This window comes from Theobroma umbraticum, unplaced genomic scaffold, assembly GCF_002168275.2.
Source record: "Theobroma umbraticum cultivar Fairchild unplaced genomic scaffold, ASM216827v3 scaffold_130.0, whole genome shotgun sequence".
Classification (NCBI taxonomy): domain Eukaryota; kingdom Viridiplantae; phylum Streptophyta; class Magnoliopsida; order Malvales; family Malvaceae; genus Theobroma; species Theobroma umbraticum.
Window position 1 is genome coordinate 1,562,475 of NW_018397264.1, and position 26,142 is coordinate 1,588,616.

Here is a 26,142-nt window from a genome sequence, read left to right on the forward strand (position 1 = left end):
ACTGCCTTGCCAGCGTTTCCCACCACGGCATCGGCGAATAGCACCACTGCCCATTCCCTGAACTGGGACGGGCCCAGGACCAGCTGTTCTTCATCGTTCCGGTGCTCATGTTGGTGGCGAGTTACGAACCGGAAGGCTGAGTCAACTTGGGAGCGAGTAGGAGGAGAAGGGAGCCAGCGGAGAATGAGAGGGTGGGGGTGGAGAGAAGTGAGGGTTTCATGCAGATGGTTGGCGGCGGTTGATAGCTGGTAAGGGAGGACTCCCGGGAATGCTTGCTGAGTTAGGGAGAGGCAGTGAGCGTAGGCTGAGTCGCAAGCTGAGCTGAACTGGGTTGAGTTGGTTAGCGTGGAGCTCACTCGCTTCGATGCTGATTGGGATATCCCCATCGGCTATTAGACTGTTGTTTCGACGTTTCTAATTTCTATGGGGGTTTCTGAACCATAACTTAGTTTTAACATTTTAACAAAAAAGAGGGAAGGGGTATTTTGGGCACATACCTCGTTGAGATATGTTTTGAACTCGGTTGACTTTGAATAGCATTTCAACGGTACAAGAGTGATTTACTTTTTCCATCGGAGGAAAAGCAAAAGCTGTACCATAATTGTAATCTGATTCAGAGATCACCCGCAAAATTCTCGAAGCATTCCTTGCTTTCCAGTTCCCATAGTATGGAACAGAAGGTAGTTGAAGCTGTCCTTGGTGCTGCTGTGCAGTTGACACTATCCAAGGTGATTTCTCTTGCTGCTGAACAAATTAGCCTGGCATGTGATTTCAAGAAGGACCTGAAAAGGCTCAGGGTCTTGCTAACCATGATTCAGGCAATGTTACAAGATGCAGAGGAAAAGCATGTTCGAGATGGGGCTGTCAGACTGTGGCTGGAGGAGCTTAGAGATGTTGCTCATGAGGTTGATGACGTACTAGACGAGTTTGCTTATGAAAATCTCCGGATGAAGGTAAAAATTCAGAATCAAATTAGTAGAAAGCTCTGCAATCCCTTTTCACCTACCTTCCCTGTGTCATATCGTTTCAAGATGGCTAATAAAATTAAAAATATTAGTATATCCCTCAGAAACATTAATGACCAGGCCAGTCAATTTGGACTCCAAAGGAGAGTTGGAGACATGGCTCTTGTACCTAGAGGAAACCAAGAGACCCACTCCTTACTTGGTGATTCATCACATGTTGTAGGCAGGGGAGATGATGTCTCGAAAATTATTGACTTGTTGATTAGATCCGATAGTCAACAAACTCTCTCTGTTATATCTATAGTGGGTATGGCCGGCCTTGGGAAGACTACTTTAGCAAAAGTAGTATGCAACAATGAGCCAATACAAGATCATTTTGGTAAAATTATGTGGGTTTGTGTGTCTGATGATTTTGATGTCGAAAGAATTTTAGTGGAGATGCTAGAGTCTCTTACCAAAAACCCTTGTGCAATTAGAAATAAGGATACGGTGCTTCGAAGAATACAAGAAGAATTAGGAGGGGAAAGATATCTTCTCATATTTGATGATGTTTGGAATGAAAATACTGAAAAGTGGGAAGATTTAAAAGGTTGTCTGTTGGGAATAAGTAGGAATATAGGGAGTAAAATTATTGTGACAACTCGTAGTGATAATGTAGCATTGGTAATAATGGGAACCATTCCTGAACATAGGCATCATCCTAGGAAATTAGTGGATGATGAGTGCTGGTCCATAATCAAAGAAAAAGTATTTGGAAGCGCTTCAATACCACCAGAATTGGAGGTTATTGGAAAGGATATTGCTAAGAAGTGTAAAGGTGTGCCATTGGTCGCAAGGGTTATAGGAGGGACGATGAGCAATAAAAGGGACAAAGAGGAATGGTTGTCAATTAAACATTGTAATATTTGGGATTCACTCGAGAGGAACAACGGTATTTTGCATGTGCTAAAATTAAGTTTTGATCGCTTGCCTTCACCATCTTTGAAGCAGTGTTTTGCATATTGTTCAAATTTTCCCAAGGATTTTTGCATTGAGCGGGAGCAATTAATTCAGTTCTGGATGGCCGAAGGATTTCTTCATCCCTCTGAGGAAGAAGGTCATATGACCATGGAAGATACTGGTAATATGCACTTTAAAGCACTCTTATCAAATTCCTTGTTCCAAGATGTGGAAAGGGATGCCTATGGGAACATTCAAGTTTTTAAGATGCATGATTTAGTGCATGATCTTGCTGTGTTTGTTTCAAAAGAAGAAACCATGGTTTTGGATACTGACTCCATGCGTGATACTTCTCATGTTCGGCATATGAGTGTCATCTTTAATGGGGAAGTGGTGCCAACCCTTTTAAGACATGCGGCCCCGAAGTTGCACTCTTTGTTTCTGAAGGTTGATGTTTTTTGCATGTTTTCAGGGGATCTCAAAAGCTTACGGACTCTAAATTTATCTGGAGCCTACATAGAAAAGTTGCCAGCTTCTCTGGGCAAATTAAAGCATTTAAGATTCCTTGACATCTCAAGAACTAATATCACAGAGCTACCAAAGTCCTTTACTCGGCTCTATAATCTGCAAACCTTGAGACTTGTAAAGTGTTCTCTTGAGAGGCTTCCTAAAGGAATGAAAAACCTAGTCAGCTTGAGGCATATCTATTTCGATCTTGAAAAGTTAATGCCAGTTGATATCGGACACTTAGCTTGCCTTCAAACATTGCCATTCTTTTTTGTGAACATGGAAAAGGGATGCCGAGTAGAAGAACTCAGATGCTTAAGCCAACTTAGAGGAAAATTGAAGATATGCAACCTTGAAGATGTAAAAGACAATGCAGAAGCCACTAGAGCAAACATGCAAGCAAAGACAAAATTATACAAGCTGAAATTGAAATGGAGCTACAAAAGAAAAGGCTACATCAATGATAAGGAAGTGCTGGAAGGCCTCAAGCCTTGCCCAAATCTGAAAAGTTTAACCATTGTGAATTACTGGGGGGATGACTTGCCATCATGGATGTTGAGGAGTGGCTATGGTTCTGATCACACATTTCCACTCAACAATTTGGTGAAGCTAAAATTAATCAATTGCAAGGAATGCCTAAATGTTCCATGTCTCGGGAAATTGTGCAATCTGAGGGTGCTTGAAATAGATGAAATGAAGAAGGTGAATAGGATAGGTTGTGAATTTTATTTCAATGGCACCCACGATAAGAATAACAGGACAAGTAGTAGTCAGGGTCAGGGTGAGGCGACCAAATTGTTTCCAGCTTTGAGAAGATTTGTCTTAGTGGAAATGGAAAGCCTAGAGGAATGGTCCGATGGTATGGATCAAGCAATGATAGAAAGAGAAGGTGTGGTTGTGTTTCCTTGTCTTGAGGAGTTGATTATTTCTGGCTGCCCCAAGTTGAAAAGTGCTCCAATACAGAGAGAACTTTCATCTCTTCAGGTCCTCCAAGTTTCCTATTGTGGTGAAATAAGTACTTTAGGGGATGGACTATCTGCCTCATCTTGTCTTAAAGAATTACATATTCAAGCTTGTCCAAACTTAAGATCTATCCCAACAATAAATAGGCTCTCCATGTGTCTGAAAGAATTAAGAATATGGGACTGTCCTAATTTGAGATCTATACCTAGTATGGAAGGCTTCTCATCACTTACAGATCTCACAATCAAGGATTGTGAAGGATTATCATGTCTACCTAGAGGGTTAGAATCTTGCACTTCTCTTGAAAAATTGAATATACACAACTGCCCAATTCTGAGCTCTGTTCCACAAGATCTAGGGGAATTGCGTTCTCTTATATTTTTATCAGTAACATCTTGTCGAAATTTGACTTGCCTTCCTGGAGAGATCCTAGGTTGCCTCACCAACCTGAAGACATTGCATATTGGTGGTTTCTCAGAACAGCTGGAGGAGTTCCCAGGGCTTAGTTCAATCCAGCATCTTCACGCATCCCTCGAGTATTTGGAATTATATGGATGGAAAAATCTAAAGTGTCTACCATATCAGGTTCAACACCTTGCTGCCCTCAAGTCTTTTGAAATGTGGAACTTCAATGGAGTTGAAGTGTTGCCAGAGTGGTTGGGAAACTTCTCCTCTCTTCAACGGCTTCAAATTTGGAATTGTAACAATTTGATGCATATGCCCTCTTTGGAAGCCATGCAACAGCTCTCTAAATTACAGAGACTTGAAATTAACAAGTGTCCCCAATTAAAGGAGAATTGCGCCAAGGAGAGTGGCTTTGAATGGCCCAAGATTGCCCACCTTCCAAACTTACGAATAGAGGGTCGGTGCATTCAGCAATGACAGTTTCAAATTTCATCTTATTGTGAAAATCAAGGGTAATCATTCAATTTTTTTCCTTCCTATTTAGTTATTAATTGTTTGATATACAAAGAGAGAGATGCATCAAGCAGGATACTTAGCATATATCAAACATTTTTTTCTTTTACTTGATCAAAAATATTGTTTGATATGGTAAGTATCCTCCTTCATGCATATGCTGCTTTGTATCAGCTTTGTTGTATTCTTATTCCTTTTCTTATGTATCAGTTGAAACTTTTGCTTTCAATGATTTATAACTAGAATTATCATGCATTACATGGTTTGTAATTATCCCACAGGTTACTTTAGACTTACACCTAAACTTCATTGTTAAATTTTCAAAATTCTAATTTATGCATACTTTTTCTAAGCATAAGGTAATGAATGTCATCTAGTTTACCTTGATATTATAATAATCCTATTTTGGGTTTCTTGTTTGTAAGATTTTCTGCTTGTGGTTGCTGTGAATCACTGACTTCTTTTATGTACTTCAGTTTCCACGCTTTCAACCAATTATATATGCTTTCTATGTGCTATTGGCAAATGAAGAATACAATGTGTCCCTAATTAAATCCATAAATCAGTTATTATTTACACAATGTGTTCTGTATTGTACATTCTTTTATAATTTCGATATACAGAAGGATTCAGCAGCTTATATATCTTTTGTTTCAGTGTTCACTGCCTTCTACTCACTGCCATATACAGACTCTCTTTAGTTTTGTTGGTTAACTTTTTAATTGATTATGTCAAGGTTTAAAGCTCTAAATAGTTTATTCCAAGTGTGTGGATCAATGGATTATGAAAAGTGTTCACCAATATATGAATTTGACTCAATTATATCCATTTTTTTTATAATATGGAATAAAACAATAAATTATATCATTTTAAATAAAAAAACTCTCAAAGTGTCTTTTCAAAAATAATTAAGAATTTCAATTGGTGAAAAATCAATAATATGCAACAAAGTCTTTATAGTAGTAGTCATCTAATCGACACACTGATTAGTTTTACGATGAATATAATTGAACGAGGAATTTAATAATTGATATAATATTTAAAAAAATTTTAAATTATTTAAATAAATTATTATATTTTTATTTTAAATTAAATAAATTTTTATTATTAATAATTAATTAATTATTTTTAATTAAAATATAATTTTATTATTTTATATTCATTTAAAATTGACTTGAAAATGACAAAATCATATTATCATGTTATTATATTACTTTATCATTTATTATAATATTTTAACATACTATTTATAAAATAAAATAATAAATGATATTTTAAATATTAATAATAAATTTATTTAATTTAAAATAAAATATAAAATAATAAAACAAATAAAAATCTATTTAAGTTTTTTATTAAAGTTGTCAAGCATCCTGGCTTATCGGTGCTTGTTATTTGGACAAGTGGAAGTTCTTAAGGGAAAAACCCAAAAAAAGAAAAAAAAACCTGGAGAACCTTGGACTATACGAAATCCAAGTGATCCAAAGATTCCGAGATGCGACAAACCTGAAACCTGGATTTACCCAAAGCTCAAATGGTCAGAATCCTAATTCACCAATTCGAACTCCAACCGACCAACCTTTCTTCGCAAGCTTTGTCCGACAAGCAAAAACAACATTCCACGCTATGAAACCATCTCTAATGGGCACTCTGAATCTAAAATTCTCCCTTATCCCTCTTACGGGATTTCTCCAAAACCCCCAAAATCACAAACGTCAGCATCCGAGCTTTGTCACATGTGGGCTTCGAGGGGGAACAAGGAAACCCTTGTGGAGGTCGAGGGTGCTTTCCGCTGAAGCCATCCAAGCTGTACATTCCCTCAAGTTAGCCAACTCCAATTCCAAATTACAGCATGTTTTCTCCAACAAGCTTTCCAGGTTACTCAAAGCTGACTTGTTGGATACTTTGGCTGAGTTGCAAAGGCAAAATGAATTCCACTTAGCCCTCGAGGTATTTATTTCTTTTATACGTTTTCTGTTTTTGGAAACTTTTCTTGGGTTGCCTAGATGAATTGGAGGGAACCCTTTCAAGCTATATGTTTGATGATTCCTCTTTATAGTTAATTTAAAATAATCTTGCTTTTCAATTATGGGGTTTTAGCTGAAATGATGTCAGGCTTTAGGTCTTTGAATTTGTGAGGAAGGAAGTATGGTACAAACCAGACTTGTCTTTATACTGTGACATGATTCAGCTGTTGGGAAAGAACAGAATGACGGAATTGGCTGAACGAGTTTTTACTGAACTAGATAAAGAAGGCTTGAAACCTGATACAAGGGCATTCACTGAGATGATTGGAGCATACCTAATAGTGGGTATGATTGACAAGGCGATGGAGACATATGAGATGCTAAAGGCGTCAGGTTGCTGCCCAGATAAGTTAACCTTTACAATATTGATTAGGAACCTTGAGAATGCTGGGAGAGAAGATCTTGCAGCCATTTTAAAGAAGGATTGTACTGAATATCTGGAGTATCCTGAGAGATTCCTCGAACAAGTTCAACAAAAGCATGTAAGGAATCCTATTTTCTGTGTTAGTTACATATTGCTCTATAGATATGCCTCTTATATCTTCCCATTGAAAGTTATGAGTCCTTGTTTATGCAACTTTCCTACGGTCACTTCATTGATACAGCATTGCAAGACTCTGGTTTTCTGATGCCCATAGATAGAAAATTATTCAGGGAAAAAGCATGGGAAGAAACTTCTTTATTTCTTACTGGGAGATGACAAGATGCCATGGAACTCAGAACCTGCCATCAAAAGTTCTAAGAGTTAAATGCTGCAATCTTTGGACAAGTTGTAGATCAGTTTTAAATTTTTGCCCCCGATAATCTTGGGCATTGCATCTAGTAGCTTTGATAGCAATGGATTTCTTTATCCACTATAGATTTTCTGTAAAAAATTAAGAAACAAACGCCCTATGGATAATGGATTCTAAAAGTTGTTCAGAGTATTCATGACATGTTGATTGTAGTTGCGCTTGCACAATAGTTAACATCATCTGGGATGTGAAGTACCATGCCATTTCATAATGCATTTTCCATATTTATAACAATTTTGTTATTTTCTGCTGAGGTGGGTGTTTTCGAAGTGACTGAATTGCTGTCTTTTACTGTTTCAGTCAAAGAGGCAACAGCTGGATCTTGTTTGAAAATTTGCGGTAGTTATGGTGGTGAATGTGTTGGCGGTTACTAGTTCATATTCTGGCTTCCACAGAGCAAGACCTTGTCAGGCTCTCGTATGAGGACACTGTGGAGATTTTCATTGGATAAGAGGGATGTGTAGGACAGTGATTTAAGGCAAGTTTGCTTTGGCACATCTTGAGAGACAGTCGATCAAACCCACTCCATCATTTTCTACCTCTATCTATGGTCTTAATCAACACCTCCATTACTTTGTGCCTTCATGAGTTGTTTAGGAAATTTATCCAGAATAGCATTCTAGATAGCTTTTATATTCTGTAATAGATTGAATTATAATGCTTTGTCAGGAACAGATTCTACTTATACAGATGAAGGCAATAAACTTCTATATTCCACATGAAAGATTACAAGCTATGAATTTTCTTCCAAGTTTGAGAAAGAAGCTATTAATCCAGTCATTCTGAAGTCTTCCTACTGGGGAAAGATTCAGAAACAGTTTTGACCTTCAGCATCTGCTCATGACCATAACCCTTAATTATTCCTCTAACTTAGTGATCATTAATAGTTGTTTGACCCTAAACCAGGGCTGAAAAAAACAAAGGTTGCTGATTAAGTACTAAATGTGAATCTGCTACTGGGAAACTCCTATGGTTTTTCATCTGGTGCTAAAGTTTTGAATCCAAGTGCAGTGATGCACAGAATCTGTTCAAGAAGATCCTGAGCTATCATCTAAATGAAGTTAGATATGCTTGAACATTTTGATGTAAACAAGATGTCAATCAGGCTACTGCCTACTTACCTTGGTTTGATCCTGTAACAGCCAATAATAACTGAACCTCTTCAAAATTAGCACTAAAATGCGGGGATGCATTTAATCCAGCTATTATTGCTTTTTTAACTCCCATAAATTATCGTAATATACAAGAGAAGAAACAGGTTCTTTGAAGACTATCTCCTGGTAATCTAGGAAGAAACAGGTTCAATGGAGGCTGATTGTTTCACTGCTGATCAGATTACAAGTATACAACTTTAGAATCAGAAAGTGCATGTAAAATAAGACCTATGGTCTTACTCTTTGTTACTTAGTTTCTCCTCTCCTTATTCTGAATCAATCTAGATCTTAATGCCCTTCTCCCTTCATTCTCCGCTTAATCCTTCATGTCAATTCTAGCTTCAGCCTTTGGCCTTTATCTTTCTGCTTTAGGAGTCAAATCTGTCCTCAAGATTGTTACTGGGTCGATTAACATTAACTCATATATGGTCTTTACACAAGAACATGACTGATGAGTTTTTTGTCAGACATAAATTGGCAACTGGGATCTGAAATGAGCTCATGAACCCTCGTTTAACACAGATGACAATGAATGATAAACCTGTCTGTAGAATACCAAGATGGATTGGGTAAAACGTACGTGATCAATATAAAAGCAAAACATTCTTTTATAGCTCTGTTGATGAAATTCAAAATTTGTTATACAAGGAAATGTTGTTTCTTATGTTCATGGTAAATGTACAAAGGAATGCTTGGTACTACAAATATGTGAAATTACATGCCACAATACACAAAAGGAACATTTCTTGGCCTCTCGAAAAGAAAATAATACGCATTGCTCTCTAAAACACTTTGATAAGGGAACAAATAGAATCTTAAGGGGAAAAGAGAGGTAACTGGTCAATATAAATAGTAAACATAAGATTTCCAATCAGCTAGCCAAGTGGCTGGGAGAGCTGTTAAACATACTGTGCCACATGTACGCCGTAGACAGTACCATTTCAAGCTCTTGATATGTCCAGTTGTGAGTTGGAAGGTGTTGAAGGAACATCACCAACTCTTGGAAGTCAAGCTTCTGAAGTTTATCTGACCACTGAAAATGTAGACCAAACCTTTCATCGTTCAGCTTTGCAAGATTCATCAAGATTATGATCAATCAAAAAGCAAAAAAAAAATGTTGCAGAGGCATTCGATATACAAATAGCATTAATTACGTAACAAAAATTTTTTATCTGTTGAATGTTTACAAACCACAGCAGCAAAGCTCATCAGCAGGGTCCATGAAGAAATCAATTAAACTTTATAAAGGTTATTGGAAAATAATGGAAACAGTGAAAAGAAAATTTAAGGAACAAAAGCAGAAAAGGAAAAAGGAGAGCGGCGTTTCTTATGAACCATGCAGAAGTGAAAGTTCAATGCGGGAGAAAACACCTTAACAGAAACAATATGAGTAAGCAGGCACTCACAACAATCCAGGAAAACAAGAATTAATCCATTTAAAAATGTAAATTTGAGAATACTAACTCTTATGCATATCAAAGAAAGTTGTAAGAATACAAGCTCTTCAAAGGTGGTAGTCATTTTGTTTTAGACCAAAGAAATAATCATTCTTTTACTTTTGGATATCAAAAAACAGATGTGAAGCAGAAAAGAAGATAGATAAAACACATACCGACACAAACCTTTTTCTTTGAACAATTATCATGACGCATCTCTTTAAGATTGCAAAAATGCAGTCAAAGATGGACACAAGTAAATTACATCAGCATCAAGGAAGTTAAAGCACTCCTCACCGTTAAAAGAAAACTGGCAAATATGTACACAAGGAAATCAGGCAGTGCATCTCCTTCAGCAAGATAGGTGTCCCATAGACGGGTTACTAGATCAAAAGGGATCTGTTAAACAAAAAATAACAACAATAAACAAATAAAATCTAATAGAGCCAGAAGAAAATTAAAAGTTGGACCAATTTGTCAATCAAACATAAAAAACTTTGAAATGCGGGATATTAAACAGTTTAATGATGTGAATAGTGGGATTAAACCTCACGTATCAGTAGACAGTTGAACCAGCGAAAAGCAAATTGAAGAAATTCAAGTCCTTGGTCCTCCATATGTTTAGAAACAGGTTCTGGTACAAGTTAACAGAAGGATGTGGTTAATATGACAAAGTGACTAAATTAGAACATAAAAAACATAAACAAACTTTTAAGTAAATAAAAAGAATTACATGCACAAAATACATAGGGGCATTATTACACATTGTCCACAAAGACATGCACGCACACACCTCCTTCGTTTCTCAATAACCATTACAACAAAGTAAGTGCCCGTGCATACATAAATTAAAAATCATCTTTCCTTTCTCTGTAACATTATGAAAAGGGTGTGCCTACACATGCACACACAACTTCTTTCTATATTTAGACCATTACAGAAAAATCTGCAGTATAATTGAAGCCTTAAATTTTTTTCATAAAGCAAAAGATGGTTGAGTTCATGAATAAAAAGGAATGCTAGGGAGAGAACTGAATGCCCTGAAAGAGTTTACCATCAATACGCCTAACCAATTCCTTCAGCTTAAATACAAGCCTCTGGATTCCTGGTTGGGCAAATGTGTAATGGTCTTGCATGCCATCAAGCAACTTTGACAAGCACCAATAGCAATCAGCTTCTATGTTGGATATGTTCTCTGACGATAAATCAGAAATTGACCAACTATCTATGCTTCCTTCTAAGTACTCTGATAAGAATACAACTAGAAAAGGTGTGACAAGATCATTTATCCCCTGCACATATCCACTTGCAGGATGCCGAATAGCCCTGTACGTGAAGTTGAAGAAAATATTGATTAACCCAAAAAACACATGAGATCTGGCAGCATCTTAAACAGCAGAATTTTATAGGTCCATCTGAAAATTAATAATCATCAACGATCACTCAAAATATGGAATTTAAACAAATTATTAAGAAAAAACAAAAGTGAACAGGCTTTTAAGCTCTGCGGCAATAATATAATATCACATGATATCTAAGCTCTCCAAAATATCAGCAATCATGAAGTCATTGCAGTATGATACACAGAAAATCATGTTCACAATTCATAAAGAATCAAATTGCAGATCATAACAATATTAAGAGAACTTTGTTATGTATACTATTCAGAGGCCCACTATAACATTAAAAATTTACCAGAAGATAGAGAGAGAGAAGATGTAGAAGGAATAAAAAAAATCAGAAAAGAGCTTTTGACCAATCTGAAGCAAAGCGAAGATCCTCAGGAAGAAGAAAGAAGAGAGAAAGATGAAGAAGCTAAAAAAAATAGAAAAATTATTCTATCAGAAAGATTGGATGATTATTTTTAATAGTTGATAGAATGTTAAAATTCTCATTCAGGCCATTGTTGGTAGCTTCCTCCAAACAAAAATTTGATATTTATTTTTAGGATCTCAAAGTTTCACAACCAATGCTGATTGCTGAGGACCCAAATTATCTTAGATAGGATCCTCAGAATTTCAAACTCAATCACAAAAACCAGGTTTAAGAAGCATCAGATTTTAGAGCTCGACCCTCTTTTCCCAGCCTATTAAGCACAGTTCAGAGGCAACTTGCCAAAACATTCTAGGAGAGATTGCAATGAAATAAACTGGGGAAGGAGCAACGACAGAAATGATTGGGTACTTAATCAGTTGACATATATTCTAACAAAATATCAAAGCCCTCCCTTTCAGATTCAGTTTGATAATTATATTTGCAGAGGCCTTTCAATCATCCAATTTCTACTTAACTGCTAACATTACATATTAGAAGAAAGCCATTGATAAATGTGAATTCACCAATTCAAATAGTATCTTACCATGTATAAAGAATGCGCTCCAAGGATTTTTGAACTTGTGCTTGCTGAAAGAAAGCAACATCAGGTACAGTTCTTGGACAATCAACAGCAATCTAACAAACAGAATAAAGACAACTGTTAATAATGGGGCACAGAAGGCAGATAATCAAGTTCAGGGATTTAGTAAGGGCTAAAGATACCTGGCGAAGCATATTGATCTCATCATCTGACCGTTCAGTGTCCGGAATGTCATAAAATTGAGCAACACAATCAAGATACTCAAGACGCTTCCTCCTTAGAACTCCCTCCCTTCTATCTGAATTAGGTGGTGCATATCCCTGTTGTCAGTTCATACTTCAATTTCAAACCAGCTACCAAATTTATTCAAAAAAGACAACCTATATCTAATACACATTAGTTTAGCCGGGATATCATATACAAGACATGTAGATTCTTCCATGCATGCTCTAAAAATTGGCCTCGTTGTTCCCATTAATTGGAATAGAAGCCAGCAAGACCAAACAACAAAGAAAAAGGCAACCGCCTCAAAACAAATTCCATTTGTAACAAACTAAAACCAAAACCTCCTAAAAGAGATACATCTGACGCTAAAAGATGAGCCTGCTGCCTTGGCATCATTTTACGGAAGCAACACAATAAGAATGCAGCAATTAACACATTCTAAAGCTTTGAAAGCTCAATCCTGTAAAATATACAGGAATATTTTATTCAGAGGATTCCCAATGGATGAAACTAAAGGTGGCAGCAATTGACAGAAAATTATTGGTACCATTCTGATTCTAATGGAAACAAGATCAGAAATAGCAGCCTTTGTAGCCATAAAAAGAACAAATTGGTTCATACAGTTCCAGACATCCTGATGCCTAAAACTGATAGTTATGGTAGAGCATCAAGCTTACCAGCAGAAGTCTCCATATATTAGGACGCATGTAAGGTGGAACACCACTCCAAGCCAACTCACGTAATCTCTCTGCACAATGACATTATAATCAAATTAAAACCATGATACTATTAATAAAAAGCAAAGGAATGGCAAAAGTCTGGGTTATCCATCACATCAAGAAAGAGGCAGTGATTGCCGAATGAAAATGTTTGCTAATACAGATAAAACTGCACATAGCATACAAAAGACCAGAATGACTATGGCCCTACACATCAAAGCAGAATAAAGATGCCATGCCATTGTTTCTTGCTAATAAGATAGAAAAGTTGAGCATTCAAAGACAAAAGTAAAATTACAAAATTTACAACAAATCAACCTCACATCACAGCAAGAAAATTGAAGATAGGCAAGCAAAGCAGTGGATACAGATGAGTAGAACCAAAGAATACCAAAATTATACACAGCGTCCATCACCAATGCCTAGTCCTCTCAAATCCTAAGAGAAACTTTTTCCGGATATGACATCACCCATTAGATGTTGACCAAGACCAATGTATTACTTCAAATTTGCCAAACTATGAACACATAGCATAAAAAATAAGTTAAGCCATCAACAAAAAGTCCAAGAAAATTGATAATTACAGGTGCTTGTTTTCGTTCATTCTATCTTTACCAGTTTTGCTCTTGTTCCTAAAGATACCTTATACTATGTCTTGCAATATTACATTTTGGAGTTTACATGTGATCAAACAAGTGGACTTAAACTCGAATAGTGGTACCTGTAGAGAGTTTTGACTCGGAAGGCTAAGGTAAGTGATTGGTAAAAGGTTCTTTCCTTAACTTTTCTCTGGAGCATATGAGTGTCTCTCAAGTATTGTACTCCACACATGAAGTCACACTTACCTTTTGTCACAGTCCTTATTGTAACAGCCAATCACATTCGTCAGTAAAATTTTATTAGAAAATTGATTAAGAGTTTTAATATTAGATAAGTTCAAGTGGAGAACCCTAATACTTTGAACTAACAAGATATATAAGTTTGATGTAAGACGCTCTACAATTTCAAACAATTAAAGAGAACATACCTATAAAAGCATATTAGAATAAACCCCAATTGAATTTTACACTGAGATTGATAATTTTCAACTGAGAATTGTCAATTTAAATTTGGTTCTTAAACAATGACAGACTCTATAAAGGACGCTAGAATCAAACAAAAGTTAACTACCACAACATTCAGCACTTCAACGTCTGCCCTAGTCCTCCTCTCTATCCTCTTTACTCATCCCATTCATTTAGCTCTGGCACTACCTAAGCCTAATACCTGAAGGGCCATTTACAACAACTATATTCATAGCCAGCGGCTTTTGGCTACCAGCATATGGCCACACTCCCATTATTGCACTTCTAAATCTCATTTTCCATTGTACCAAATCAAATAATCCACTGCTTTTGCACTTAAATTATCAGAAAAAGAAAAATTTCAAGGTGAATACATTTTAAGCCCTCATTCTCCATGCACACTCTTTAATCTGACAGTATGGTTTAAGAAGTTCCATTCCCCTCTAATATTCCTCCATAAACTAAAACAATTCTAACTGCTTCACAATTCCACTATCTTCACCCTTTGCAACACTTCAAAACAGAAACACCCTTTTAAAAGCATAATGCCAAAACTGTTTCCTTCATAGCAGTGATAACAAACATATACCAACCGACTAACACACCTTTCATACTTTTATCATAGCTACCGAGGACAGAACCAAGGGGTTTGGGTGGCATTAAACAGGCTCTAATAAACAGATAAAGCTTTCTGGAAGCACCAAAGTAGACAAGGTACCTAATATGACCATTTGCCCTGAGAGCTCTTTAGTGAACTTCATAACCCTTGCAGAATCAGTAGCTCTTGCACCCACTGCAGACTTTGGGACTTCTTTGGCAACATTCTCAATGTTTGAGGTCGAAGATCTTAACTTATTAACAGTTGTATGACTAGCTGAGTTATTTGTGTTTCCTCCCTACATGAAAGGAAAAATTTTCAGTTAATAATATTACTGACTTTTAAAGAACTCTAAAGTCACACTAGTAATAGAATTATTAATAGACATAATAGATGTTCACTCTCAACATCACCTCCATGGACTTGTCCATATCATCACTTGTACCCGCGTCGTTCTGTGAGAAGCTCCTTTGGTAACTGGGAGATCGTTGAAAGCCTGAATCATCGAGTGGATCTGGCCTCCTGGTCAATAATACTTTACCAGGAATACTACGACCCTTAAGCAACCTTAATAACAGCCATAAAGGAAAATTATTATTTGTATCTAAAGCAGCAATTGTGAGAAAAGCAAGTGCATGAAACAAAGACAAGGGGTGAACACTCCATGGACAGCATAGAGGAATAGTTACACAATTTATTAGCATGTACTCTAAGATAAAGGTATTTTCTAAATTGACAATAATGGTGAAGGCAATATTTGCATTTATATTCAGAATAAAAGTAGAAACCACAACGAATTTCCTAATACTCACAAAAGCTACACTGACAAGTTAATAAAGATAACATAACAAGACATGGGAACTCCACTGAAGAGGAAAATTTTTTATTTAACTTCTGTACACTCGAAGAGTGATTTGAATTAAGAAATCCAGCATTGCAACTAATATTAGCATTTATCTTCAACCAATTTGCATTAAGAAATCCGAGCTCAGCCATGTTATCATTAGTTCGAATATTCAAAAGATATACATTTTTGTTCTATGATATCTATGAACTTCCCATGGCAAAGAACCATCCTTTTTATTATCAGGAAAAACCAAGCTAAATGAAAAGAAATAACTTATTTTAAATCCCTCTCATTCCTACACTTGTCTGACCATAACGCCATAATCAAATTACAGCATACACCAAGATCAAGAAATCCTACATAAATGACATTTTCAGGAAAAAAAATTAAATGCTACTATAATAGAAGCCAAAAGAATCATCTACCATAGGAAGGAGAAACAGATATTTTTTCACTAAGTAGAACTTGAGAGATCTGACTTTAATTCCCAAACGGGTCTTTAAATCCAAGTGAAAACCGCAACATTTTACACCCAATAAACAGAATGAACAATTTTAGCAAATCACAGTTTCCCTACTGAAAAGGAAAATTCTTCCACGTGACTTGAGAATTGAGAGTGAAATTTCAAAGATCCAAAGATAATTCTCTAATGGGTATCTAAATCCAATAACAAACACGAGTACAAGAATCCAGATTCAACAATGAAAAAAAAAAAGAGAGAGAGAAAAGTCATGGAAATTGGAATAGTGAAACGAGGTACCCTTGAACGTTTCTGAGGGTTTGGTTGAATCTGGAATCAAGGCTTTCTTTCTTACGCTGATCGTCTTCTCCGTGGCTGACGTTACTGTTGTTGTTCATGATTTTGTTGCTTGGCGTCGCTGTGTAAAGACCATGCTCTGTTATTATTCTTTCTGTGTGCTTCTCTTTTCTCTGACTAGGTACTCCTTTCGTTCTTCATCTCATGTCTCCCTTTGAAGAGAAGCTCAACAAAACATGCAGCACCAAGCATAAACCATAGGGGCATAAAGCACTAATGTCGAAGCTACCTAAGAAAGCAACAATTTAAGCTCTACTTATGTTGATATTAATTTCTTCATTTTTGTGTTTATTGAAGTGAATAGTGTTTTGTTCCTTTCGTTTAGTTGGTGCAAGAATTGATGAAAAGTTGTTAACAACTCAATTAAGTAATTTAATATGAAATTATTACGCACAATATTGGTATTAATTATAAAAAAAATAATTTATACTATATAATTGGTATAATATTTTAAAAATTTTCTAAACTACTCAAGAAAGAAAAATGTCGCATTTACAAATTACTTACAATATTTCTACCTTTTGGATTTTCAGGATAGAAGACAAAAGTAAACTAGTCAGGCTCCACAAGTAACCGATTGGAACAATTTCCTTATGCAAAAGGCTGAATTCCAAGCAAATGAGAAATCTTATTCATTAGTAAATGATAAAAATAATGGCAAATGATAGTAGAATAAAGCAAAAGGAGCTTCTTCTTTTTTATTTTTTGGTTTAAATACAAGCACTAATGGTAGTTGATTGGTTGTAGCATTACATGTCCACAAGGATAATGTCCTATTTGGCACGTATACTTGGGAAAATGATACTTACACTAAAAAAAAAAAGAAAATTCATTGTGGTACCTAAATTTTAATTTTATTTTTCACTTTATCATAGTATATAATACTGTTAACAAAAATAATTGTATAATTTTTAATTAATCAAAATGAGAAACGTCACAAAAAAAAATGACATCATGAGATTATTTCAACTTGTAAACATAGATAATATCATCTAACAAATTTTTTTAAGAAAAAAAAAACAAATTTTTTAACAAATAAAGTTTTCTTTTTTTCAAAAACAAAATACACAAAAAAAATTAAAAATAAAAATTCTTCCTTGCCAACACTCTCCTCTCCTCTCCCTCTCTCCCCCCACCTATTAGCCTAATCTCTGACCAAACGAGATCGAAAATTTAATTCCATATAACGATGTATAAGAGAGGGAATATATATAACTTTATTAGTATTCTAGCTATATCTTTATCCCATTTATAATCTTAATTTATAATTTTATGACATATTTCAAATACCCTTCTATTGCCTAAGCCTGATAATCTTTATGTTATAATTTCTTCTTTGGGGTGGGACTGTAAAAGTGACAAACTCTCACTCTTTTAATACAACGCAAGCTCATTTTTTATGCCACAACACAATGCTTAACATTAAAATATATTTAATTTCATGCTTGCCCTATTATGACAACCCAAGTTTAGTGCTACTTTTAGAGATTTTAGTTGGAAGATTAAGAAGTTAAAATAACAGGTTGTTATGTTTATTGTTTTTAACTCTCTTAAAATTTAAAACTAAAATTGCTTAAAAAAAATAACGATATTAACAAATAGAAATACTATAATTTAGTTTGTTAAAATGTTTTGTATTTGTTTAGCACTTCCAGCTCATAACTAGCTCACATTCGAGATGTTATCAGGTCCAAAATTTATAAAATTCTGGTTGGAATTTATAACAAAACACTAGAAAAACTTAATACAAAAATTCACAAAAATATACACAAAACTCAAATTAACCTATCATTTCAACATATCAAAGTGGGAAACTTGTTTCTTGGTTTTGAGCTATAATCATGGCTTAGCTTGGTTGCCGTATCTCTGTCTGTGTTTTCGTCTTCTTTTATTGATTACAACTATTCTCATATGGTGTTGGAGATGTTCTTGAAGTACCACCATTCAACATTAAACAATAGTCTCTTTTGCAACATCTGTCCCTTGGGGATATCAAAATTGATTTGCCTGCTCTTTATGTATTTGGAGACTCCTACGTTGACAATGGAAACAACAATTTTTTGCCCCATTCTGCTGTAGCAAATTATCTACCATTTGGAATTGATTTTGATGGAAAACCTACTGGTCGTGCCACCAATGGTAGAACCGTAGTAGATTTCATTGGTATGACAAAAACTTTATGACCATTTACTGTTGTTTTCAATATATATATATATTAGTACATAGTTTAAAATAATATCATATTATTTTCCCTTTTAAATTTGAAGAATGAGAATAAAGAGATCAAACACCAATTGTGGAGCCAAAAATACTCGAGGGTTTTACTCTTATTATTAGATAAATACTTCTAACTTAAATATCATTTCGAGAATCGCACATTTAAATGAACTTATTACTTTGATCGTTTTAATATTTCCATGTTTTGGGAATAAGTTTCTAAAATTTTATTCATGAAACATGCACCCTAGCATAGAGAATTCTTCATTGCTTTTGACTTCATATCTTGGATTTTTTTTAATTTGAGCAATGATTTATTGGGTAATAATCCATTTTTTGATAAACCTCCATTATTTATTATATAAATATCCACTGTAGCAAAAACTTTGGATGTGAAATATAACATTAACTAAGTCGTTTTCTATATTTAATAATGCAGCTACAGTGGGTGGTTTTCAATACCCACCGCCAATTTTGGGTATGTCTGAGGCAGACAGGAAAACAATTCGGACTGGCGTGAACTATGCCTCTGGTTCCTCTGGAATTCTTTCTGAAAATGGACCTTCTATGGTAAAATACCTTGATACATTAATATAATTTTATAGATGATTTTATTCATCTTGTTAAAATTGCATCTAATTTTAGTCTTGACAATATGATTCTATCAATTATAATAGGTTTAAGAAAATTTATGATAAAAAAAAGTACTCAAATTCAATTAAAATGTTTTTACTAGGTGAAAATTAACCATATACTTATAATAAGTATCAAATCATTCTGTATTCATTTGATGAGTTCACTAACAATACAGCATTTTGCAAATTTTCCTACACCATGTAGCATATGAATGTGCTCAACTTCTTCCAACAAGTAGACCTGTTTGAGAACACAACCTTGAAGGATTTGAAGAATTCATTTGGCAGCACAGAAAGTTTCACTGAATACCTTTCCAAGTCTCTTTTTTTTATCCATACTGCGAGCAATGACTTAGGGTTTACCTATGAAACTACAACATCGAAAGACTCTCCAGATAAATATTCCCAAGTGCTTGTTGGAGAGCCTTTTAAGCAACTGCAGGTAAATATTTAAAGTATTCATCAAATTCTTAAAAGATTAATGCTCTTTTATTTAATTTTTAACTATTCAACTACTCACAAATAATATGAACATAACAATTTTATGAATTGTTTTTTTTTTGAAGTATTTCTAGATAATCAAATTGTCGGTTACTTTACTCTTTTTTATTATTAAAATGTGAATCAAAATGTTAAATCACATGTAAAATTTGTGAATTTGTTTTTAATGCAGAGATTGTATAAGCTTGGTGCTCGTAAATTTTTGATGAACAACGTATCTACGTTAGGGTGCCAACCATTTAACATAAATACAAAAAACCACACAACATCATGCGTCGAAGAAGTGAATGAGCGAATAACTATATACAATAAGCTTCTTTCCAATTCATTAGCAAAGTGGCAATCCACTCTTTCAAGGATCTAAGTTTTGGAGACTTTTATAAGATTTTTCAAGATATCTATGCATCGCTTGCATCATACGAAAAGTAAAAATTATTTACAATGGTTAAAAATGTAAATGAGTTAAATTACTTTCATGAGCAATTCTGTCTTAATTCTTAACAATACTTAATCTGAATTCATTTGTGGTCGAATCAAATTGAACTAATGATTTTAGTCGACTTTGAATTTTGTAATAATACTCTACTCAAGTGACATTTAAGTTTTATTTAAATTTTAAAATTAAATTCTTTAAGTTGATAGAATCGGGCTAGGTCCACTCAGATTATTTTTTAAGCTGAAATTGAGTGAAAGAAGATAAAGCTGGATTAAACTCTCTCATCCTTGAAAACTGAGCACAAATAGCGGAAACTATGTCTTTGATTTTTAATTTTATGATATAGCTTACAAACTCTATTTGTATAATTTTGTATGCAGGATTTGAGGACGTAAACACTTCTTGCTGCTTGGATACGAACGGGGCTAGGATTCTTCCTTGCGCTCAAAATGTTGCACCATGCGAAGATAGAAAGAGTCGTGTATTCTTTGATCCATTCCACCCCAGCGAAAGCATGCATTTCCTATGGGCCAGGCGTCTGTTGAAGGATTCCTCTGTTTGCTCCCCCATCAGTTTGATTCAGTTGATGCAGGCTTAATTATGTGAACACTTGGTTACTTTGTATGTCATTGGTTTCACGATATCATACAAAACCACATAGAAGCATGGGTTTTATTTGTTTGTAAGCAATTAAAAAAATGGACAAAGAGAGTTAAATGAAAAAAATGGAATTGGATTTTTTATTCTTTCCATATGAGCACTAACGGTAGCAGAATGATAGTAGTATTATTTGTTCATAAAGATAATATCTTATTTTGCTCCCATATTTAAAGAAAATAATTAATGTAATATTTATACTATAAAAAGTTTAATGCGGTGCCCAAATTTTAATTTCGAATATCAAATAACTCAATCCATTATACCGAAAACCAAATCTACCAACATAGCTTTTAAATAAATGTGAAACATAGAAACAAAATCACCTAATGAGACTCTATCTCAAATTACACACATGGAGAACAATAAGCTACCACTTAATTGCCACGAGTTATAAATGTTTTTTTTAAATTAAAAGTAAAAAATGAATTAAGTATTTTTTGTGAAAGTAAAAATGAATTAAGTAATTTAATATGAAATTATAACACACATTATTGGTATTAAAATATAAAAACATAATTTATACTATGTAATAGACATCATATTATAAAAAAATTCTAAATTATTAAAGAGAAGAAGAAGAAAGTGTCGCATTTAAAAATTACTTACCACATTTATGCCCTTTCTATGTTTAGGATAGAAGTCTAGTAAACTAATTAGGCTCCACAAGAACCCACTTGGAACAATTTCCAAATGCTGAAGTATTAACCCCCAGGCAAAAGAGAAATCTTATTCATTTGTAAATGATAAAAATAATGACAAATGAGAGAGTAGAATAAGCAAAAGGAATTCGTGTTTTTTTTTTTTTTGGTTTCCATACAAGCACTAATGGTAGTAGATAGGTTGTAGCATTATATGTCTACACCTTTCAAAAAAAAAAAGCATTATGTCTACAAGGATATTTGGGAAAATGTTTAAAATGAAATTTATAGTAAAAAAAAAAAAAGGGAAATTCATTGTGGTACCCAAATTTTAATATCATTTATCACTTTATTATAGTTTATATAATACTTTTAACAAAAATAGTTGCATAATTTCTAATTAATCAAAATGAAAAATATGACCCAAAAAAAATCACATCTAATGAGACCATTTCAACTTGTAAACATGGATAATATATCATGTAACACATATGTACTTATCACATGTCATAAATTTTTTTAAAAAAGAAAACAAATTTTGTAACAAATAAATTTTTCTTTTTTTTCCAAAACAAAATACACAAAAAATATTTAAAAATAAAAGTTCTTCCTTGCCATTAGTGTGCTCTCCTCCTGTACTTCCTTTTTCCTCTTCCTCTCTCTCCCCCAACCTGACCAATCACCAGCCTAATCTGACCAAAACAAGATCGAAAATTTAATTCATGTATAAGAGAAGGAATAAAACTTTATTAGTATTCTAGCTATTTCTTTGTCCCATTTATAATCTTAAGTTACAATTTTATGGCATATTTCATATACTATTCTATTGCTTAAATATGATAATCTTTATGTTATAATTTTTCCTTTGGGTGGGACTGTAAAAGTGACATTAATGCTCACTCTTTTAATACTAACTGCAATAAATATTTAATTCCATGATTGTCGTTCTATGACAACTCAAGTGTTGTGCTACTTTTAGAACTTTTAGTTGGAAAACTAAGAAGTTATAAATAGCAATCTGTTACATTTACCGTTTTTAACTATTTTAAAATTTAAAACTAAAATTATTAAAAAGAAATTAACGGTATTAGTAGATATCCATTTCACCGCAACGAAAGCATATTTATAAATAGTAGTACTATAATTGAATTTGTTAAAATGTTTTACACGTCCTTAGCGGTTCCCGCTCCTAACTAGCCGGTTATCCAAGATGCTATCAAGTCCTAAATTTATACGATGCAGTTGGAGTTTATAACGAATCACTAAAAAAACTAATATAAATATCCAAAAAAATCACATGAATCTACACAAAACACAAGTTAAACCTTTCATTTCAATACCATAGTGGGAAAGTTGTTTCTTTTCATTGTTTTGAGCTATAATCATGGCTAAGCCTGATTGCTCAATCTCTGTTTGTGTTTTCATTTTCTTTCATTTATTACAACTATTCTCACTTGGTGTTGGAGATGTTCTTGAAGTGCCACCATTCAACATTAACCAACAGTCTCTTTTGCAATATCTGTCCCTTGGGGATATCAAAATTGATTCGCCAGCTCTTTACGTATTTGGAGACTCCTACGTTGACGATGGAAACAACAATTTTTTGCCCCATTCTGCTGTAGCAAATTATCCACCATTTGGAGTTGATTTTGATGGAAAACCTACTGGTCGTGCCACCAATGGTAGAACCGTAGTAGATTTCATTGGTATGACAAAAACTTTAACACCATTCACTATTATTTTCAATATATATATATTAGTACTTAGTTTAAAATAATATCATATTATTTCGATGTTTTGGGACATGCACCCTAGCATAAAGAATTCTTCATTCCTTCTGACTTCATATCTGGCATTTCTTTTAATCTGAGCAATGATTTATTGGGTAATAATCCATTTTCTAATAAACCTCTATTATTTATTATATAAATATATATATACTGTAGCAAAAACTCTGGACGTGTAATGTAACATTAACTAAGTCGTTTCTATATTTAATAATGCAGCTACAGTGGGTGGTTTTCAATACCCACCACCAATTTTGGGTATGTCTGAGGCAGACAGGAAAACAACTCGAACTGGCGTGAACTATGGCTCTGGTTCCTCTGGGATTCTTTCTGAAAATGGACGCTTTATGGTAAAGTACCTTGATACCCTAACATAATTTTATAGATGATTTTATTCATCTTGTTAAAATTGCATCTAATTTTATTCTTAACAACATGATTCTATCAATTATAATAACTTTAAAAAAATTTGTGATAAGAAAAAGTACTCGAGTTCAACTAAAATGTTTTTACTTGGTGAAAATTAACCGTATACTTATAATAAGAATCAAATCATCTTATATTCACTTGATGAGTTCACTAACTGTATAGCATTTTGCCCATTTTCCTGCACCATATAGCATTTGAATGTGCTCAACCTCTTCCAACAAGTAGACTTGTTTGAGAACACAACCTTGAAGGATTTGAAGAGTTCATTTAGCAGCACAGAAAGTTTCACTGAATACCTCTCCAAGTCTGTTTTCTTTATCCATACTGCGAGCAATGACTTAGGGCTTACCTATGAAACTACAACACCGAAACCCTCTCCAGATAAATATTCCGAAGTGCTTGTTGAAGAGCTTTTTAAGCAACTGCAGGTAAATATTTAAAGCATTCATCAAATTCTTAAAAGAGTAGAGCTCTTTTGTTTAATTTTTAATTATTCAACTACTCACAAATGGTATGAACACAACAATTTTATCAATTTTTTTTAAAAGTATCTCTAGATAATCAAATTATCGGATACTTTACTATTTTTTATTATTAAAATGTGAATCATAATGTTAAATCACATGTAAAACTTGTGAATTTGTTTTTAATGCAGAGATTATATAAGCTTGGTGCTCGCAAATTTTTGGTGAACAACGTATCTCCATTAGGGTGCCAACCATTTAATATAAATACGAAAAACCACACAACATCATGTGTCGAAGAAGTAAATGAGCATATATCTACATACAACAAGCTCCTTTCCAATTCATTAACAAAGTGGCAATCCACTCTTTCGGGATCTAAGTTCGTTCTTGGAGATCTTTACAAGATTTTTCAAGATGTCTATGCATCCTCTGCATCATACGGTAAGTAAAACTTATTTAGAATGATTGAAAAAGTGAATGAGTTAAGTTACTTTTGAGAGTTATTTTATATTGATTCTTAACAATACATAAGCTTAATTCATTCGTTGTTGAACCAAGTTGAAACAATGATTTGAATCGATTTCGAATTTTGTAACAATACTTGACTCAAGTGACATTTAAGTTTTATTTGAATTTTCAAATTAGATTCTTTAAGTTAATTGAATTGTGCTAAGTCCACTCGATTATTTTTTAAGCCAAATTTGTGTAAAAGAAGATAAAAGCTAGATCAAACTCTCCCATTCTTGAAAACTGAGCACAAATAGCGAAAACTATGTCTTTGATTTTTTTTTTTGTTTTGGATATAGCTGACAAACTCTATTTGTGTAATTTTGTATACAGGATTTAAGGATGTAAACACTTCTTGTTGCTTGGATGCGAACGGGGCTAGGATTCTTCCTTGCGCTCAAAATGTTGCACCATGCGAAGATAGAAAGAGTCGTGTATTCTTTGACCCATTCCACCCCAGCGAAAGCATGCATTTCCTATGGGCCAGGCGTCTGTTGAAGGATTCCTCTGTTTGCTCCCCCATCAATTTGGTTCAGTTGATGCAAGCTTAATTATGTAAACGCTTGGTTACTACGCATGTCATTGGTTTCACGATATCATAACAAAACCACATACAAGCATGGTTTTTACTTGTTTGTAAGCAATAAAAAAATTGCCAAAGAGAGTTGAATAAAAAAAAAAGGAATTGAATTTTTTTATTCTTTCCATAAGAGCACTAACGGCAGTAGACTGGTAGTAGTATTATTTGTTCATTAAGATAATATCTTATTTTGCTCCTATATTTAAAGAAAATAATTAATGTAATATTTATACTATCAAAAGTTTAATATGGTACCCAAACTTTAATTTCGAATATCAAATAATTCAATCCATTATACCCAAAACCGAATCTATCAACATAGCTTTTAAATAAATGTGAAACATAGTAAAAAAAAAATTTTACTAACTGCCATGTGTTATAAAATTTTAAATGAAAAAATAAAAAATGATTTTTTTTAATCTTTTCAATATATATTTCTTTCATTTCTTTTCTTTCCTCTCCCTTGATGCCCCTTCTTAATGGTCGCACCCGACCTATCACCGGCATGTTTCGGTTAGATAATGAAAGTAGTTATTTGTTAAAAATTTATACTAAGTATACTATTTATTGGAAATTTTATATAGTTAATTTATCAAAGATTCTAAATCAAATAAATTTATCAAAAAATAATTTATATATTAATATTTAAATATTAAAAGATAAAGTTTTTTTTTATAATTTAAGATTTTATTAAAAAAATTAAAACTTAAAATACTCCTTTTCAAAAATTCAAATCTTACTTTTGAGACCAGTGGTGATGTTTCTTCTTCTTGATCTTTAGTTATGTTTTTCACTCTTTTAAATTTAAGCTTCAATTGTTCAATTATAAGTAATTTTTAATATAAATTAAATTTTTAAGTATTTTATATCTAAATATATTTTTTTATTAATTTGATCGTTGGGACCCAAACATAATCTTTCTAATATATTTTTAGATATTACACGTAAGTAATTCT

General features: G+C 33.7%; 6 protein-coding genes across 7 annotated transcripts in view; 4 read left to right on the top strand and 2 right to left on the bottom strand.

Annotated features, from left to right (window-relative positions):
* The window catches only part of LOC110421365 (uncharacterized), a 691-nt gene extending 161 nt beyond the window's left edge, over positions 1 to 530 (bottom strand). The window contains exon 1 of the mRNA XM_021434953.2: positions 3 to 530. Within this exon, the coding sequence (XP_021290628.1) occupies positions 3 to 386 (384 nt within the window). The 5' untranslated portion in view covers positions 387 to 530. The remainder of the gene's footprint in view (positions 1 to 2) is intronic.
* A 23-nt stretch (positions 531 to 553) lies between these two features.
* On the top strand, positions 554 to 5,302 carry LOC110422060 (putative disease resistance protein RGA3). 2 transcript variants are annotated; one of them, XM_021435826.1, is made up of 2 exons: positions 603 to 728; positions 838 to 5,302. In XM_021435826.1, exon 2 carries the CDS (start codon positions 948 to 950, stop codon positions 4,254 to 4,256), a length of 3,309 nt encoding a protein of 1,102 aa, XP_021291501.1. In that variant the 5' UTR covers positions 603 to 728; positions 838 to 947; the 3' UTR covers positions 4,257 to 5,302. The 2 variants fall into 2 exon arrangements, with proteins under 2 accessions (XP_021291500.1, XP_021291501.1); XM_021435825.2 differs by having other exon boundaries at positions 554 to 5,302.
* Positions 5,303 to 5,635: 333 nt separating this feature from the next.
* Positions 5,636 to 7,849, top strand: LOC110421664 (pentatricopeptide repeat-containing protein At1g62350-like). The gene is made up of 3 exons (XM_021435307.2): positions 5,636 to 6,242; positions 6,415 to 6,801; positions 7,414 to 7,849. Exons 1-3 carry the CDS (start codon positions 5,919 to 5,921, stop codon positions 7,441 to 7,443), a joined length of 741 nt encoding a protein of 246 aa, XP_021290982.1. The 5' UTR covers positions 5,636 to 5,918; the 3' UTR covers positions 7,444 to 7,849.
* A 1,008-nt stretch (positions 7,850 to 8,857) lies between these two features.
* On the bottom strand, positions 8,858 to 16,662 carry LOC110422223 (Ypt/Rab-GAP domain of gyp1p superfamily protein). Its single transcript, XM_021436051.1, has 10 exons — positions 16,273 to 16,662; positions 15,079 to 15,232; positions 14,786 to 14,963; positions 12,962 to 13,032; positions 12,242 to 12,379; positions 12,063 to 12,154; positions 10,758 to 11,029; positions 10,252 to 10,337; positions 10,001 to 10,102; positions 8,858 to 9,300 (listed from the first exon to the last, which is right to left on the bottom strand). The coding sequence occupies exons 1-10, from the start codon at positions 16,368 to 16,370 to the stop codon at positions 9,139 to 9,141; spliced, it is 1,353 nt and encodes a 450-aa protein (XP_021291726.1). The 5' UTR covers positions 16,371 to 16,662; the 3' UTR covers positions 8,858 to 9,138.
* Positions 16,663 to 18,007: 1,345 nt separating this feature from the next.
* LOC149526842 (GDSL esterase/lipase At1g71691-like) lies at positions 18,008 to 20,716 on the top strand. The gene is given in 7 exon segments (XM_089784400.1): positions 18,008 to 18,017; positions 18,253 to 18,492; positions 18,986 to 19,116; positions 19,387 to 19,623; positions 19,855 to 20,037; positions 20,040 to 20,102; positions 20,498 to 20,716. Coding segments are annotated over 7 exon segments (1,083 nt in total).
* Positions 20,717 to 22,727: 2,011 nt separating this feature from the next.
* On the top strand, positions 22,728 to 25,304 carry LOC110421937 (GDSL esterase/lipase At4g16230-like). The gene is made up of 5 exons (XM_021435666.2): positions 22,728 to 23,122; positions 23,423 to 23,553; positions 23,824 to 24,060; positions 24,288 to 24,540; positions 24,940 to 25,304. Exons 1-5 carry the CDS (start codon positions 22,801 to 22,803, stop codon positions 25,155 to 25,157), a joined length of 1,161 nt encoding a protein of 386 aa, XP_021291341.2. The 5' UTR covers positions 22,728 to 22,800; the 3' UTR covers positions 25,158 to 25,304.
* Positions 25,305 to 26,142: the final 838 nt, after the last annotated feature.